The sequence below is a fragment of the Parus major genome, chromosome 2 (genome assembly GCF_001522545.3).
Source record: "Parus major isolate Abel chromosome 2, Parus_major1.1, whole genome shotgun sequence".
In the NCBI taxonomy this organism is placed as follows: domain Eukaryota; kingdom Metazoa; phylum Chordata; class Aves; order Passeriformes; family Paridae; genus Parus; species Parus major.
This window is the reverse complement of record NC_031769.1, coordinates 42,659,644-42,676,070: the sequence shown is the minus strand read 5'-3', so window position 1 is coordinate 42,676,070 and position 16,427 is coordinate 42,659,644. Positions and strand designations below refer to the sequence as shown.

The 16,427-nt window shown below is 40.1% G+C and overlaps 1 protein-coding gene across 2 annotated transcripts in view; it reads left to right on the top strand.

Moving 5' to 3' along the window:
• Positions 1 to 10,884, top strand: part of CPNE4 (copine 4) — a 224,686-nt gene extending 213,802 nt beyond the window's left edge. For both annotated transcript variants that reach the window (XM_015620105.1, XM_015620104.1), the window contains 3 exons: positions 1,367 to 1,500; positions 3,538 to 3,774; positions 10,277 to 10,884. In XM_015620105.1, coding sequence (XP_015475591.1) covers positions 1,367 to 1,500; positions 3,538 to 3,774; positions 10,277 to 10,408 — 503 coding nt within the window. In that variant the 3' untranslated portion in view covers positions 10,409 to 10,884. The remainder of the gene's footprint in view (positions 1 to 1,366; positions 1,501 to 3,537; positions 3,775 to 10,276) is intronic.
• The last annotated feature ends 5,543 nt before the right edge of the window (positions 10,885 to 16,427 follow it).

Below are 16,427 nucleotides of genomic sequence, written 5' to 3'. Positions count from 1 at the left end.
AGATTTATGAGGCCTTCATGCAGCATCATTAAGTATATGTAATGAAATCCTTAGCAAGTTTAAAAGTGGGAGTTAACAAAAGGTCAGTTTTGCAGTATGTAATTTAGTCACTGGAATTACCAAGGGAAATTTTGCAATACTGCTTAACATTTCAGCCAATCACAGCTATAACTGGAGCAAGTTCTTTTGTCTGTTGGCACTGCAATGGAAAAAATATATCTGTAGCTGTCTCTAAAAGAGAGAAAACTGTTCTGCACCACTTTTCCATAGGAGTGTAGGTGTGTCATTGTAAAACAATTACAACTCCCTGTCATTTGTTAGTCGTAAGTCTCCACCCATCTCTCCTGTAAATATGGTTGATTAAAAAATCTCATGAGAGAGAGTGAGACTCTCAGGAGGCTCGGTACAAACTGAAACTGGCTTAGGATCTTACTGAAGTAATTTAATTCTTCAGCATCCTTTGTAAAGCTTTTCAGTCTATCGCTTTCTTTCCAACATTAGACCTCTAATCCTTTAGGTCTGGTAAGCTGGGAGTTCTGAATGGGGAGGCTAATGTGCATCACTTCAAGAAATCCTTCTTCTCAATGATTGAAAATACCAATTTCCATTCTGTGATCTGTCAAGTGTGTCAGCAGAAATCTTTGCTCACTGGTCTGACTATATATCCTGAAATGAAAAAGCCAAAAATAGCTGGTTCTCCATCAAAATTTCTCAGCTAAAGCTCATTCTTTCTGTAGGCAGCAAAGCATCCTGCTGTTTCTTCCAAGATTTCACACCTTTTGGCCATAGTCAAATTCAACCTGTGAGTGATTATGCAAATTAACCCTGAAAAATTATTTTCTTAGCACAGGGGCATCAGGTATTTGAAAATATGTTTTGAATTCTTCAACAACTTTAGGGCATAAGTACAAAGGACAAATTTGTTGGCAACTGCCATGGTAAACAAAAATACTTATCTGAAGAGGAGAAAGAAGTGTTGAAGTGTTTCTTAATGTGTGTCTAACCTTTCAGCATGAATCTTAGTTGTTGATCAGGAAGCTATCATATCTTAAACCAAGAAGAATGGAAGCTATGGCATTGCAAGCTCATACCTGAAAAATAGACATTAAAAGCTGCAGGGAAGGAGAAGCATGGTATAATTAATTATATATTTACAAACTATATTCAAAGCAGCTAGAGACAGATTCCTGGCAATTATCTGAAGTTGCTAGTTCTTGCTAATCATGTAGTATTTCTAATTGGTTCATTAAGAACCCACCTTTCATTTACATTTAAACTTTCATTTACATTTTAAGCCTGATATTGGCAATGTGCTCCACATTTTTTTTTTTGTTTGTTTGGTTTTTTTTTTTGTTTTTCATGCCAGGAATACAAGGTGTTGTGGAAGCTTATCAGAGCTGCCTTCCCAAGCTGCAGCTGTATGGACCGACAAACATTGCTCCCATCATCCAGAAAGTGGCAAAATCTGCATCAGAGGAGACCAACACCAAGGAGGCCTCGGTAAGGGAAAAAAAGCTCTGCTTGATTTTTTTTCTTGTCTTATGGTGGATCTCTTGTAGACCATCAAAACAAGGCCTTTTAATGCAGATTTTGCCCTCACAGTTTTTATTAGTTGCCTTTACAGAAGACAGCTTAAACCTGTGTCAGCTGGAAAAGTGTATCAGTCTTTATAGCTTCAATTGTCACAGCTTTAAACTCTTTCACCACTGATCTATTTCCTGCTTTTAGGGCTGTTTTACTGTAGCACACCCAGTTCTCCACTGTGGAAATAGAAATGGCACTACTAAGGTTACAAAAATTGAGCACTGGAGTCCTAAAAGTCTTGGTTGTACCAGGAGATGAGTTCAAATGATTCCCTACTCAGACTACCCAATTTTATGTCTCCTGCAGAGGCTGTACTAAATTTTTTCTGTTCACCTAGGGGACTTTTCCAACTATGCATTTGAAAATGGTAAGGACACAGTTTTCAGCTTTGTTATTACTGATTAAGTAATTTGTGCCTTTTAGAAATTAGAAGACAAGTCTGTTAGCCTGCACCTGATAAAAATCCTAGGACAGATTTCTTGGGCTAAAAGACTTGCACATAGATCATGTTTTATATGTACACCTTTGAGATGCATTAGGTTAATTCTGATCCTGCCTTGATGACAGAAAGAGGGAACATGTGAGCGAGTAGCTCTGAACCATTTAGAAGAGCAGTGCTGTAAAGGAGTGAAGGATGTAAGAGAGGCAGTATGTACTGCAGCACAAAAGTGCCAAGTACAGAACAGAATAGAGCTGTGCATTGGCATGTGCCTCATCACCTGGCCTAGAGCTTTCTCTAAGCTTTCTTCATGTGCTGAGCCTTTTTTAAGTCCTATTAGGGCAGCAGTTACCAAATATTTCTGTTCATGAGTCTGGGCTTGTGACTGATATTTACGAGAGCATGTAGTGACAGAACAAAGGGTAATGGCTGCAAACTGCAAGAGACAACTTTAGATTAGATATTAGGAAAAAACTCTTTACTGTGAGAGTGTGAGGTACTGGAACAGGTTGTCTGGAGAAGCTAAGGTTACCCCATCATTGGAAGTGTTCAAGGACAGGAGCTCTGAGCAACCTGGTCTAATGCAAGGTGTCTCTGCCTCATCATCTCTTCAGCCTAGATGATCTTTAAGGTCCCTTAAAGGTCCCTTCCAATCCAAACAATTCTGTGATTCTACTGTTTCCAGAACCTTGATAGCATTTAGGGTGTCAGTCCTAAAATGGGGAATTGCTATTTTTGAATTTCTATATTCACCTAATCCGGAGGTGGCTCACTCTGTTCTCAGTGATGTTTCTGATCAAATATGCCCTACTGAATAAGTTCCTTCATTCTATATCTAAGCTTCCCCCTTTCTATCTGAAAAACAATCTATAGGATGAAACTTCAAGACAAATTTTTCTCCCTGCATGTTTTGTTTTATTTGTGACAGGACAAGATGATTGGAACATTTTGAGTTTATACTGCTATAAATACATAATTATTGTTGATGTTTAATGTGTTGGTATTGCTCATGCAGAGTGACCAAATCCTATGATTTGTACATTTTTGCTATTAATGTACATTTATTAAATTACTCCAGCTGCCTAACAATTCATAAGAGATCCAAGTAAGGGCTACTCTTCAGCATTACCAAGTGAAGAAATGTCATAGCTCATGATCCTAGTTCAGTGGACTTTGGAGTTTTGGGAAAGAAATAACAAGCTCACCAAATTGCTTGCTCTCCTCTGGAGAATGAGAAAACTTCTCTCTGGGGCTCTGTATGAAGAATATGAAGATAGATATATTCCTGCCTTGCTCTCCTCAGGGATCCCATTACTCTGCAAAGGAGAGTTTAGTAGCTGAGGAGAGCTTGGAATGGGAAATTCTGTGTAGTCAATATAAAGGCTTTTTTCTCTTTAGAAAGGTCCATGAGTGAGTTACCAGAAACACTTTCATACTTTTTAACTTAAAAGGTTAAGCAGCTTTGGAATATTAACTAATGATATAATATTTCACTTCTTGTCCAACAACTTCAGCAATATTTCATCTTGCTGATCCTGACGGATGGCGTCATCACAGACATGGCTGACACCAGAGAGGCCATCGTCCACGCCTCTCACCTCCCCATGTCAGTCATCATCGTTGGGGTGGGCAACGCTGATTTTAGTGACATGCAGATGCTGGATGGTGATGATGGCATCCTGAGGTCTCCCAAGGGCGAGCCTGTGCTTCGAGACATTGTCCAGTTTGTGCCATTTAGGAACTTCAAACATGTAAGCTGATTTCTCCATCCTTGCCACAGAAGGGTGAATGGGTATAGTGAATGATTCATGAGGCTGAGCTTAACTTTGCATATGCATGAAGTGTTGAGTAAGTCTATGGCATTATTGTGTAAGAAGTAGTGAAAAAAAGGAATCAGAATGCAATGTGTGCCCCATTAGTGAGTTGGTGAGGGTGGGAAAGGAAGAGATGAGGCAAAATCCATGTGCTTTTTGTGCTGCCAGTCCTTGTTTCCACTTTCTCATTTAATTTGGTTACTTTCCCTGCCTAATTTTTCATGGTGTCTGTTTCACATTCTCTCTTGCATCTGTTCTATTAGGACTACTGTATTCTGTTTTCCATTCCTTCATTTCCATAGGCAGATGAAATGGCTTTGAATTTTCCTCATGGTGTGTAACCAAGGAGGCTGTTTCTTTATTGAAGATTGCTCCCAGGAGTTCTCAAACGCAGGACTATCCACCCACAGCACCCTGGCTGCCTCCAAACCCTTTCCCAAATTCTGTACAAGAACACAGGCAAGAAAGTGGCATTACTGAGAGCTTCCCTCTGCCCTCCTGCCAGCTGTTCCTGACTGAGGCCAGTGTGGTGTAGAAAACACTCTGTAGGAAAGAAAGGAACAGAACCAGCATTAAATTTCCAAATCTAAAGTAAAGCTTTGGTCTTGAATTTTTCTTCTCAGTCACTTGCCCTACATTGTACCATCTGTTCCAGGGAGTTTTCAGCAGCAGGTTAGGCAGTTCATCAGCAGAAGGGGCTTTCCCACACACAGAGGGGTTTTTCAGAGCCCTTTTCCTCCATATGGAGGCATGCATTGTGTTCCTCTGCAATGCTGATCCCATCCCTTTCCTTCCCTTTTTCCATCTTTCTCTCCCTTCTTTCCTCTCACTTCTGTTACATTTACTTGGTTCTCCAGGCTGGTTTTTGCTCTCTCTAGGAAGGATATCCTTAGTATTTGATTTGAGAATTTCAGTACCTCACAGTGCAACTGACTCATTCTCATCATGAGATTGCTCTTTTCAATCTGCTCCCATACACTAGAGATTGTTAGATTTGTATATGTCACAGCCAAGTTCTCAACTCTGGGCTGGTTTTGATCTGCATATGGGTTTGCACTGCTTACATTTCTTTTTTAATTTAGCTCCTCTTTTAGTTTTTCTGAGACTTTTGTCAGCATAAGAGATTATTTTCTGTTTGCTACTTCCAGAATACCTTCATTTTCCTCTTTGCAAGGTTTGTTTTTTTGGTTTTTTTTTAATTTCAAAATTCAATTCTAAAGCAATATTTGCTTTAGATCTAGACACAGTTCTTACTTTCACAAACTCTACTGAGGGGCAAGAGAAACAAACTTGTTCCTCTTTTCCTTCTAGCTTTATGTAAGCCATGGATGCACACAGGAGGGAAAACTCACCTTATGCTGTTAGTTTGATGCCACCATGCCAAATAGCTGCAGACTGATTACTGAGTTGTAGACAAGCACTTCTCTGTGCTGACAGAAGCACACAGTCACCTACCTGCTGAATCAAAGTGTGAGCACAGCCACCTCATAGCTTGTGATTCCTTCAGCACATAATCACAAGTGTGTAGTGCTGCACTCTAGTTATTGGGAAAGTGTCCAGAGCTGAGTTATTTATGGGCTAGTGGGAGAGCTACTTTTAATTAGGTGAAAACATGTTTCTGCAAGGAACTGGCAAAGCCAACTACATTTGTTATTTTTAGTTTCACTTTGTATTTTACAATAAAGCTAAAATCATCTTGGATTTAATAGATTAACAGTGACAGTTGCAGTTCTGGACTCTAAATATATTGTTCCCCTGGTGTTAATTTCTGACTGAATCTGTGGCATTGTTATTGCCACCACTGGACAAATGACAAGCATATATTCTTTTTTAGCTGATTTAGATTAACTTCCCCAGTACTGGGAGAGGAAAGCAATCTTTATGTATTCTTCTTGTTAAATAGTGATATTTTTCTCCCTCTTTCAGTAGCAAAGATAATATAGGTATAGAGATAGATTTGTATTTGCTCTATCAGAAAAGTTAATATATCTTAGACAACCTGATATTTAGTCTGTTTATCGTGATCTTTCAGCTTTTCAATGAATGTCAGTGTAATGGATGAGTGCTCATAAAAATATCCACTTCTGGTTGAATTTCTTTATTGTCATATCCCAAATAATCTCTGTTTCTCAACAAAGTGACATTCACAGCTTCCTTGCTTACTTAGCACAAACAAAAAACCATACATCAGCTAGTGAAATAATTTTTCATGGGAGAAATGAGTGTGATGTTTTGATTTAAACTTATTTTTCCCCACAGAGGAAATGCAGATTTAACACAATTGGGAGATTTTTGTCAGATCAGTTCTGACTGAACACAAGAATTTACATACATCAGCATCTTACTTTTGACAGCTTTAAACAAAATACATATTTAGGTTAAAATCCCATTCCTTTTGTCAATGTATCTTGAGTTAATTTTTCAAGTAGGAAAAGAGATTGAAGGACCTTTTTTGTTGATTAAAAATCAAATTGTGTAAGGTTTATAGGCTTTTCTGCTAAGTCAAGTACTTATTTATTCCTAAATCCATATTATATCTATTAATGACAGAAGGAGAGAAGAAAATGTTATGTGTGACCATTTATTTTTTGTTTTGCTGGCGGAGTAAACCAAAATTCCCTTGGGATCTACCAAAGCAATAATTTTTTAATTGCTTCTATTCTCAGGTCAGCTTAGAACTCAAAAACTCGTATCTGTCCAAAGAGATCAAAAATAATCTGTGCAAAACCCTTCCCTTCGAGAAAATAAAAGGGAAGGGAGAAGGAAGTTGTAAACACAACCTATAGAACAAATCCCTTTTATTTTATAAGTTTGGCTTCAGAGAAGGATCTGAGCCTGCACAGCACTCATACAGGCATTTAACACATTTCAATTAGTTATTCACACACCTAAAGTCTTATACCCATGTCAATGTTTTACTGGCTTAAGACTCAGTGTAGACAGCAGGCTCTGTTATAGAGGTTTAATCTCCTACATGATACAGTGCAGCAGAAGTACTTCAGTAAAACATCTAAGCTCTTTCTCTTTAAGGAGTATGTTTGAAGACATCAAAATAATAATAGCAACTGAAGTGATGCTTGGCAAATACTATAGTTGTAGAGACTTGATAAAATCAAGGTAACCATTAACACTTAAAAATATTGTATGGTGGGTGACATATGCCATTTGCTAAAGGGGAACATAGCAAACAAAGGAAATACATTTTCTGTGAATCCAAGTGACTTTTTTTTCTCTGTAATCATCACCACCCCAGTAATGTGAGTGTCCTTCACCTGAAAGTGTAGAACAGTGATGCTCCATCACTGAAATGTATTGAAGAAAATCACCTGCCTCGATTCATTCACTGTCATATTTTAAGAAATTAAATTTTCTGCCTTTGGGATGTATGATATATTTACTGGGCACAAATCTGATGCCATGGGTAGATTGTATTCCATTTTGCATTGTATTTAATCACAAAGGTTAACAGCTGTGACTTCATAACATATATCACAAAGGAGGGTGGAAAGCACAGCTCATAACCACTGCATGGAGCAATGTTTTGCACTATGCATTGTAGTTAAAGGTTAAGCATTGTGAAGCTATAGAACTGAACCAGAAGTCATTTATAATACACACCAGTTATGGAATCACAGAGGGTTATTTTCCTGCTGCTGACTGATCTGATTGTTGTGTATCAGCTATCAGTTGAGAACTATTCATCTTGAGGTGCTTATTGCTAGAATGCTCTTCAAGAAGTGGAGAAAATGTTACAGTAAAATATTAATTTATTGTCCCATCTGTGTTAAAGACCCAAAGGTCTTCAAAAGCAAAGGTAATCCTTACCCAACACTGATGAACTGGGTCTGTGTTTTAGCTTAGAAGTTACTGAGTGTAATTTTCACTCATAAAAATACTGCTTTGCACCATCTGATCTGGAAATGAGAGTGCTTTACCACCACAAAAAAGTATGTAAGGTACAGGTGGTCCAAATCACCAGAGAGGAAGTCAACCCCAAGCCTTTTTTGGGATGTTCCCTGCTAGAAATAGCTCAGGACCAAGAGACACCACTTGCATGATGAAACTCAGTAAAGCAACACTTGCTCATGCTCAGACTGAAGCATAGAATCAAGCCATCTACCCCAGGGCAACCCTGCATGGGGCACATATCGGCTGTGAGCCTGTGGGCACAGTAAATGTTTCCACTTAAATTTTCCACAGCAAAAGGCTTTTTAGTTGAGGACTGCTGAAGCAGCAGGGATCCAGCTGTGCGTCTGAGCCCTGGCAGAGCCTGTTCTGAAGGGCTCACCTTTCATGCAGGAGGAATGGATGTGGCATCAGAAGAGAGAAGGAGGGAGGATGATGCACAGCACTGAGTGCTGTTGGCCCAAAGTTCAGAACACATGAACTACACAGATCCAGAGAAGCTGATGCCAGTGCTCCTGCCCAGCATTTTTAAAGACAGAGCAGAGTGAAGTTTCCTGATTGCTACAGCTTGTGTGTGCAGCACCAGCCTGGGGCTCTTCTCCCACTCCCTGTTTTTACCCGTGTGTAGCTGTATGTCTGGTAAGATTGCAAGAAGCAGGCTAAGGTATGTACAGTTTTGACACACTGGGAAGGGAATTTTAAAAAAACAGTAATTTTCAACAGCATTGTAGAAATCAGCAATTTGTGTGATTCCAAGGGGTATTCCCTGATTATTTTAGCTGAAACTAGATGAACTTTAAGGTCCCTACCAACCCAAATCATTCCATGAGTCTATAAAAACAGCAAGAACAGGGCAACTCTAGAAAACCATGCATTTCACTTTTCAGGATTAAAATTAGTGGGTTCTGTTACTGTGTAACACCTTAGAACACTTGCTGCACTGTCACATAAAGTATGCTCCTATGCTTTGCCAGTTTGTTCATGCAGAAATGTTCCAGACTTTTTTTGGCTGCACAAATATTTTGTTACAAATGTCACAGTAGGGAAATAGCAGTTAACTTTATTTGTTACTAATCCCATACATGAGTCAAAATACAAAAATACATTAAAAAAACCCCAAAAAACGTGTTTCTGGTTTTTCTAGCATTACCTTTTTATTTGATACTGGAATGTCTAATAGCCTGGGGGTTTTCTTAACCCTTGGATTAGCCTGCCTACTAATAGTTTACCATTTACATTCTGTGGAAACCAAATTTTAAGACTCTGTAAGGATAAGGATGCCGCCCCACAAAACAGAGTAGGTCAAAAAACAGTCAATACAACTGCTTTGGGACATGGTAGGTTTGAAACTTGGCTGTTAACATAATAGACAATGAGGAGGAAAGTGTTCATTAATTTGGGAAAAAGTACTTGGTGTACAGAAGTGTGATCCAGCCACCGGCTGAATTCCCATGCATCACCTGAGCTGCAGTCTGCACCCTATGGAGATAAATACATCAATTTAACCCTCTCAAAATGAAACTTAAGTGTTTGCACTTTTACTGCATTTTTGCAGTGGACTCAAAGGGAACATGGCCAAGCAGGCTGATTCCAGAGGACTTGGAACCAGTTCTACCCAAACACTTAGAAACAAGCAAATCTAAAACATGGGGCCACAGGGTGCATGGGAGGAGTCCAGCTCTGTCACTGCTGAATTCAGGGGCTGAGGAGTAGCTATGCAGCACATGCAGGTAATGGTTGCAACAAAACATCCACAAAAAAAAAAAAAAAAGCTCCTCTGCTTAAAATGAAGCACTGGTGGGGTATGAGGCAGCAACTCTGTGTTGTTGATGGAGGACAGGGTTTCTCACTGCACTGAGGGGGAGCCCTCCCCCCTGCCTGGGGTAAAAGCCACTGGCCATCCCTATATCCGTCTCTACCTTTCAGGGCCATCAGTTCTTAAGTTTGGTTGACACCGCCCATTTTTATGTTGCAGGAAGAGCTTTAAAGCCCCCACCAAGCCTTGGACCTTTATTGTAATCACGGCTTTATTCCAATTTTTTAAAAAGTACTTTTTATTGAATTAAAAACATTCCCAGCCATTAAAACACCATGCCAGATTCTGAGGAGCAGAATGGTGATGAAGCCCTCCCTTTCACAAGTGTTGTCCATTCATGTTCAGCTTGGAGCTCTGCAGGGTTCCTTGCTGAACACTGATAAATGAAGTCTTTTCAGCTTTTTATTGTGATATAGGGCTCTCCCAGAGTGCAGGGATGTTCAGTTACCCTGAACTTGAAATAGTCAAAATGGACCTGAAGTCACACAGAGGACTTTTGGCTTTAGTGTACTTTTAGGCAGCTACAGCTCCATAAAAGTCTAAAGTGACTGATAAAATGAGTTTCCAGCAGTAGTTTGATTCACTTTAAATCTTTTTTGCCTTCCATTTCTGTATCATACTTCCTCCCTTAATCTCATGGCACCAACGCCTCTAAAACCCATGGCACTTCTAGCAGAGAGACAGGTTAATGCTTGTGTTTTCTACCATTTCCTGCAGGCATCCCCAGCTGCTCTAGCAAAAAGTGTTTTGGCTGAAGTTCCAAACCAAGTTGTGGACTATTACAATGGCAAAGGGATAAAACCAAAATGTATGTCAGAATACGAGTCTTCCAGGACACTAGCTCCATGAACCTGCCTGCACTCTTTTACAAAATTAAAAAAGAAAAATGCTACTGTCTACAACTACTGTATTTAAAAAAATGAAACAAAAAAATAGCACGTTTTGGTGATTTTTAACTAAAATAACTTTTTTTTTTCTTTTTGCATGTGTAGCCTAAAGGCTTAAATCTGTTAAGCGGTTGTATTGTTGAAAACTTTTTATGAGAAAAAAAATCCAGAAAAAAAAAAAGTGAACTCTTTACATTACAGCATGTTGCCTTGAAATAAAAAGTTATCTGTATCTGGTTTTTATACAGGTTTGTTGAAATTTTGCTAAATTTCTTATATTTACACTGTAAAGCATTTTGAAATATTTATTGAGAGTCGATAGCCAAAATGTCTTTGGTTTAATCTGCTATGAACTGAGAGATTTTTCAAAATGGCAGATGCATGAACTGTATTTTGCATGTTTAAAATAAAAACAACACAGTTTTGCAGTTGTCTTTATTTCTCTCTCTGCCACAAGGCTGCCTGTTTTCAACTTCCATATTCCAAGGGAAGGGTAATAAAGTGTTTCAAGAGACACCTGACATGAAGCATGGGCATTTCTAATGTTAGCACCTTATGATGTGGACACCCAAACAAGCCCACTCAGTCTGTGGCCTGAGTAGCAATTTTTCAAAAGCCTGACAAATCCAGCTCTTACAAAGTGTGCAGACCACAGCTGTAAAGAGATCTGGCTTGGAGAGCATGATCCATCAGGACTGCATGTCTTAAAACATGCCTACTTAATCCAAACAGTCTGGCTGGCTTTCAAACAGGATGTATTTTGGCTATCCAAATTTATAATCTCTTCTGTTGGGGAATTGTTATTTTGTTTCATTTGTGTTTTTAAATCTCACACACAGTATCCAACCTTAAGTGGCACATTTTCCAAATGAAATTTTGCACAGCCTGATTTTGTGACAAGCAGTAATTTGTAACTTCATCCTCACACAGATCACCTGTGTGTGTGATAGAAGAACTGTTTTTTACCAAAGGAATATTGAAGCCACCTTTCTTTAAAAAAAAAAAAAAAAAGAAAAAAAAAGAGAGGACACACAAGAACAGAATGATGATGGATTGCACTTTATTTATGTATGTAAATGAAGAAATTAGATCAATGTTAAATTTTTGTTTGAAGGACATGTTAAAAACTAAGGAGAAAATTTGACAAAAAATAATCTGTGTGGGATTGTCCAAAAGGCACAACTTTGGGTGAGTTGTACTCCCACTAAATTGAAAACATTCTTGTTGCTAGATCCTGAAGAAGCTGTTTGGAGCCAGTGCTGAATATTTTGGAAATCTTCCCCTGTGAGCAAGGGGGTTTTGGTTAAGAAATACATATTTTTAAATGAGTTTGCAGGTAATGTAGTAGTCGAGCTCCCTGATTCTCCTTTAGAGGTAACTTCCAAAGGATCAGCTTTGATTGATGATTTTGTACTCTTGAATGAAGGCAGTGGGATAGCCAAGATGCATGGGGCTGCCTCCCCAGCACATTTGTTCTGCCCCATCTCTATCCTGCAGTGCCATCATTCACACTTGCTTGTAAAGATTTCTTCAGCTGATCAGATACTGAGCAGCAGCCAGTATTACTTGGTTATGGGTATAAATTGTCTGGAGATGTCCAAACTGATAGACCTCAAATCCACATTTTCATGTAATGGCTGACACTTCATTTGAGAGCTTACCTGTCAGGCTGCCCATCTCTCCCTCCCTGGGTGTATTTCATCTGGAAGCTACTGTGATCTCCCTTTACGTGTCATACACCATTCTGCCAATGACTTCTAATTCTTACATACAACACCTCTAGTTTCTCCTTCCCACTTCCCCCCTATTTTATTTCCTTCCCTATTCTCAGGAGGAGCATTTTATTGCTGTTAAAGCACAGGACTGAAAAATCAATGACTTTGTGTTCTTTCCTCCAGTATCTCATTTTGTTTTCTTACCCAAGATTTTTAAATGTTCTGTACCTCAGATTCCTCATCTGTAAAAGGAAGGTCACAGTCATGTATCATAAATATCTCTCAGTAGTACTGGGGGACTTTAATACTTGAAAAGTGATTTGAGATCCTTCCTCAGAGGCATGATGGTGTTCTCACCATGTAAAGAGTGTTACGTTACCCTGGGGACCTGCATTAGGGGATGTCATGTACAGCTGAGGAAAAGTTCAGCCTTCTCTTTATCATTTTCCGGGCTGAATAAAAGAAAGCTTTCAGCAAGAAAAATTAGGAATCAGGTAAATTGTTCTTCTGGTCCATGTGATCTTTGACTAAACTAATTTTGAAGTGTTTATGGTTACATAGAATTGGGTGGTAACAGCTCTTCATTTCCAGAGGTGTTACAAGGTGCTTCTATAATGTGGCATCACATAAAATGCAGAGATCAACAGGCTATTGTATGCTGAGCTATATAAACCATTAGTTATTTTCATGTATGTACACGGTCTATATAAGTGTCTTCAGAACCCCAGCTGCTGCAGATCTTTCTGTTTACTTCACACAATCCTAATTATAAATGCTTTCTACTTTAAAAAAAAACATTATCAGTATTTTTCAGTACTTTTTAGTATTACTGATATAAGCCATCAATTCTGTAGCAGTCCTCAAGTACTTGGAAAGATACCTTCATGGTATTGAAAAATCAATTGGAAATCTCCTTCGGTCTGTACAAATCTCAGCATGTGAGACAAACACGTAATAGTGTGGTGAGTTGGTGTAGGATGCACTGAAGACAACTGGCCATATGGTAAAGGCTTTCTAATGAGGCTTTGGATGTTATTTTCATTGCTCCAAGCTACTCTCTGCAATAAAATACTGTGACCTTTGTGCAGGGTAACCTCAATAAACATATGACTATATCTCCTGATACAGGGGAAAATGGATATTTTTCTCCTGTTTTATCTACTTAGGGTTTTAACAAGGCTATTCTGCAGCTGATGGCTGAACTGCCATCAATTTCTCCTGCAGATTTTTTATGCAAAATTAAACTTCTACTGCCTTTTGATGGATCATTTTTAATTCTGAAAACCGCTTTAAAATAAATTACATCTTGTCCTTCTGAGATAACCAATGATCTAAAATGTATTCTCTGCCAACTACAACCCTGCCTTCCTTTTTATCTCAAATCCAATTCAAAAACCAAAAAAGTCACAGAAAACTCCTATTAGCCCAAAGTACATTAACATCCATAGTTCTTGAGCCAGATACTGGGATAAGTTGAATTTTTAATTTTTAGAGGAAACTAAGTCCACAAGTGATTTGAAAAAAGCACTAATACACTGCTAAGTGCTTCTAAGTGCTTATTACCCTAAGGTAAAACCTTTCCATATGAAGATTTTACCACGATGAATTATGTAATGTTCAACTTTTTCTATTCTTTTTTTTTTTTTTTTTAAGGGAAGGATGAGCTGGAAGATTCCTAGGATAAGTTTACACTTCTCAGGCTATTTTTTTTTCCCCTTTACAGGAAGTGCCATTTTTGCCACAAGATGAATAGTTCATAGCACCACCTGTCCTCCTTCACACAGAGGTCTTATTTGTACCTGCAGTCCTGAGCTGAGAAGCTGCACTATAGTGGCGACAATTTCAACAATTAGAGAGACATATGGGTGATAATTGTCAGCTCAGCAGCATGTTTGCTTGAAGCATTCACTGCAAACCATCAGCTGGCTGCACTCCCACCCCCTCTTTTCTTTTGTTGTTTTTTCCAATTTCATTGCAGACTTGGAAAGATCATCCAGACTGATCAGGTGAAACCCAGGTGACCTCTCCTGTGAAGGCTGACAGTTCAAAAGTGGTGTTTTCACTTCCTGCAGTGGCGAGGACTGCCCAAGGCAGCAGACTGGTGGGAAAGGTTTCTGTAATGGGTACTCTTCCTTTCCTCAGAAAAAAGTGGTAGCCATTTCCACTGCTGTGCAGAAAGCCTTTTACTGCTGTGTTCAGGAGGCCCTTGAATTGGAGTCCCACTGATTAGAGCAGGCAGTTTGCCATCTGATTGCATTCAGAGTTGCAGAGATCTTGCTACACCCACTCCCCCTTACACACACAAAACTGACGAGTTCGTGCCTCTTTCGCACCATGACAAGCTGCATGCACTTAAAAACCAAAAAAACCAACCACCAAAAAAAAAAAAAAAAAAAGGTTAATCTTGCATCATGATAAAAAGGGGAAAAGTACAGAACTGAATCTTTTCTCCTAGAAATGTGTGCCCCTGTGTATTACTTCCAAGTTACCGTTGCATGAAATCCTGTGTCACCTCAGGTGTGCAAGATGATACATGAGAAAAGCATCATACTGTGGCAACAAGGCTCTCTAGGATCAAGGGAGCCCTCTTCTCTGGCTGAGAACATCTGCCATGGCTTGGCAAGTTACTTGATCTTTCCATGTGCTGTGATTCCAGATCTCAAAAATGGGGGCAAACAGAATTTTGCTACTTCCTGGGGACTTCTGGTAGACCCTTTATTTCTCCTGCTGTAAAGGTCCCTGTCAGAGCAGCAGTATAAGCTACCAGTGGACCCAATTAGAAAACACGTCCGCATGAAATTTAGCAACATCCCTGATGCTGTTCTTGATGCCAGGGAGAAAGCAAAAAGATGCAATGGTCGCTGTGATAGCGGAGATGATCACCCAGCTTCAGAGAGGGAATGTCAGTTGGACTGTAAACTTGGGAGATGCATTTCTGAACACACTATGTGGCTACTTCTTAAAAGGATAAGAAGTAAATTCAGGACAAGGAATGTATGTGAAAGCTACTGGTAACTGTCTGGATCACAGTTTTGGGTGTGAACACCAAAATATCACAGTTACTTGCCTCAAGTGCAACACCCCCCACACATATACTATAGTGGGGGAGAAGATGGGAGTAGTGGGGTAAAGAGAAGCAAGGGCAGATTCCAGTTGACCAGCCTGAAAGCTCTTGTGTCCTTACAAAAAGGGATTTCTGCTGAACACAGAAGGGAATCTTGGGTTCATATTCCTTCACCATCCTAACTCATGCACTCTCAGCTGTGCTGGTTCCCTGCTCAAAAAACGAAAAAAAGGGTGAGTCAAACCTGGATACTGATGAAAGCCAGACCACACCAAAGCCACAGGTACCATGCCTGTGTCAGGCTGTCCAGAACCCTCTGCTTGACCCACCCATTTTAATTTTAGCAGGAACTTTTCCTGGCTACACTATTAAATACACTTCCCATAAATGCTGCCCACCCGCCCAGCCACTCGCTAGGAGCACATAATCATAGAGTGATGGGATCATTCAGGTTGGGAAAGTACTCTAAGATCATCGTGTCCACCCATTGTCCCAGCATTGCCAGGGCCATAACCCTGGCACATAACACAAGTGCCACATCTACGTGTCTTTTTGAACACCCAGAGACAGTGATCCCACCACCTTCCCTGGGCAGCCTGTTCCAATGCTTAACCACCCTTTCCGAGAAGAAATTCTCCCCAGTATCTGATCTGAACTGCCTCTGGCACAACTTGAGACCTTTTCCCCTCGTCCTGTCGTTCATTTCCATGGAAGCAAAGCCCTGAAGTAGTTAAGCTCCGCACCCCGAGGAGGTTTGAGACAGCAGAGTCGCTTCTTCCCACACACTACCGCACCCCCAGGGCATTTGCTCAACAGCTGCGGGAAGGTTTGGACTCCATTGTCCCGCAACCCTGCGTGCCTAAGGGGTGTTTGCCAGCGATCAACTCCAGCAGCCGCTGGCATTTTCCCGTTTTAGACACTTGTATGTTGGATTTCACTGGCTCCCGGCTGGAATGCAGGCAGCGATGGAAGGGCTGCGGGGGGTGGGGAGGGAAAGGGACCCGTGGATATTTCTCGATCTGCTCGCCCTTGGGTGAGGTATTCCCCTCGGGTCAGAGTAGCTCCACGGGCCCCGGGTGCTGCAGCCCATGCCCACGACTTTGGGGTGATTCGGGAGTTTTTATGTCACTCTTGATCTCGGAAGACAGAGAATTCTTTCCCGGAACTCTCTGTCCGGGGCAGCACGGAAGGTTTCCAGCGGC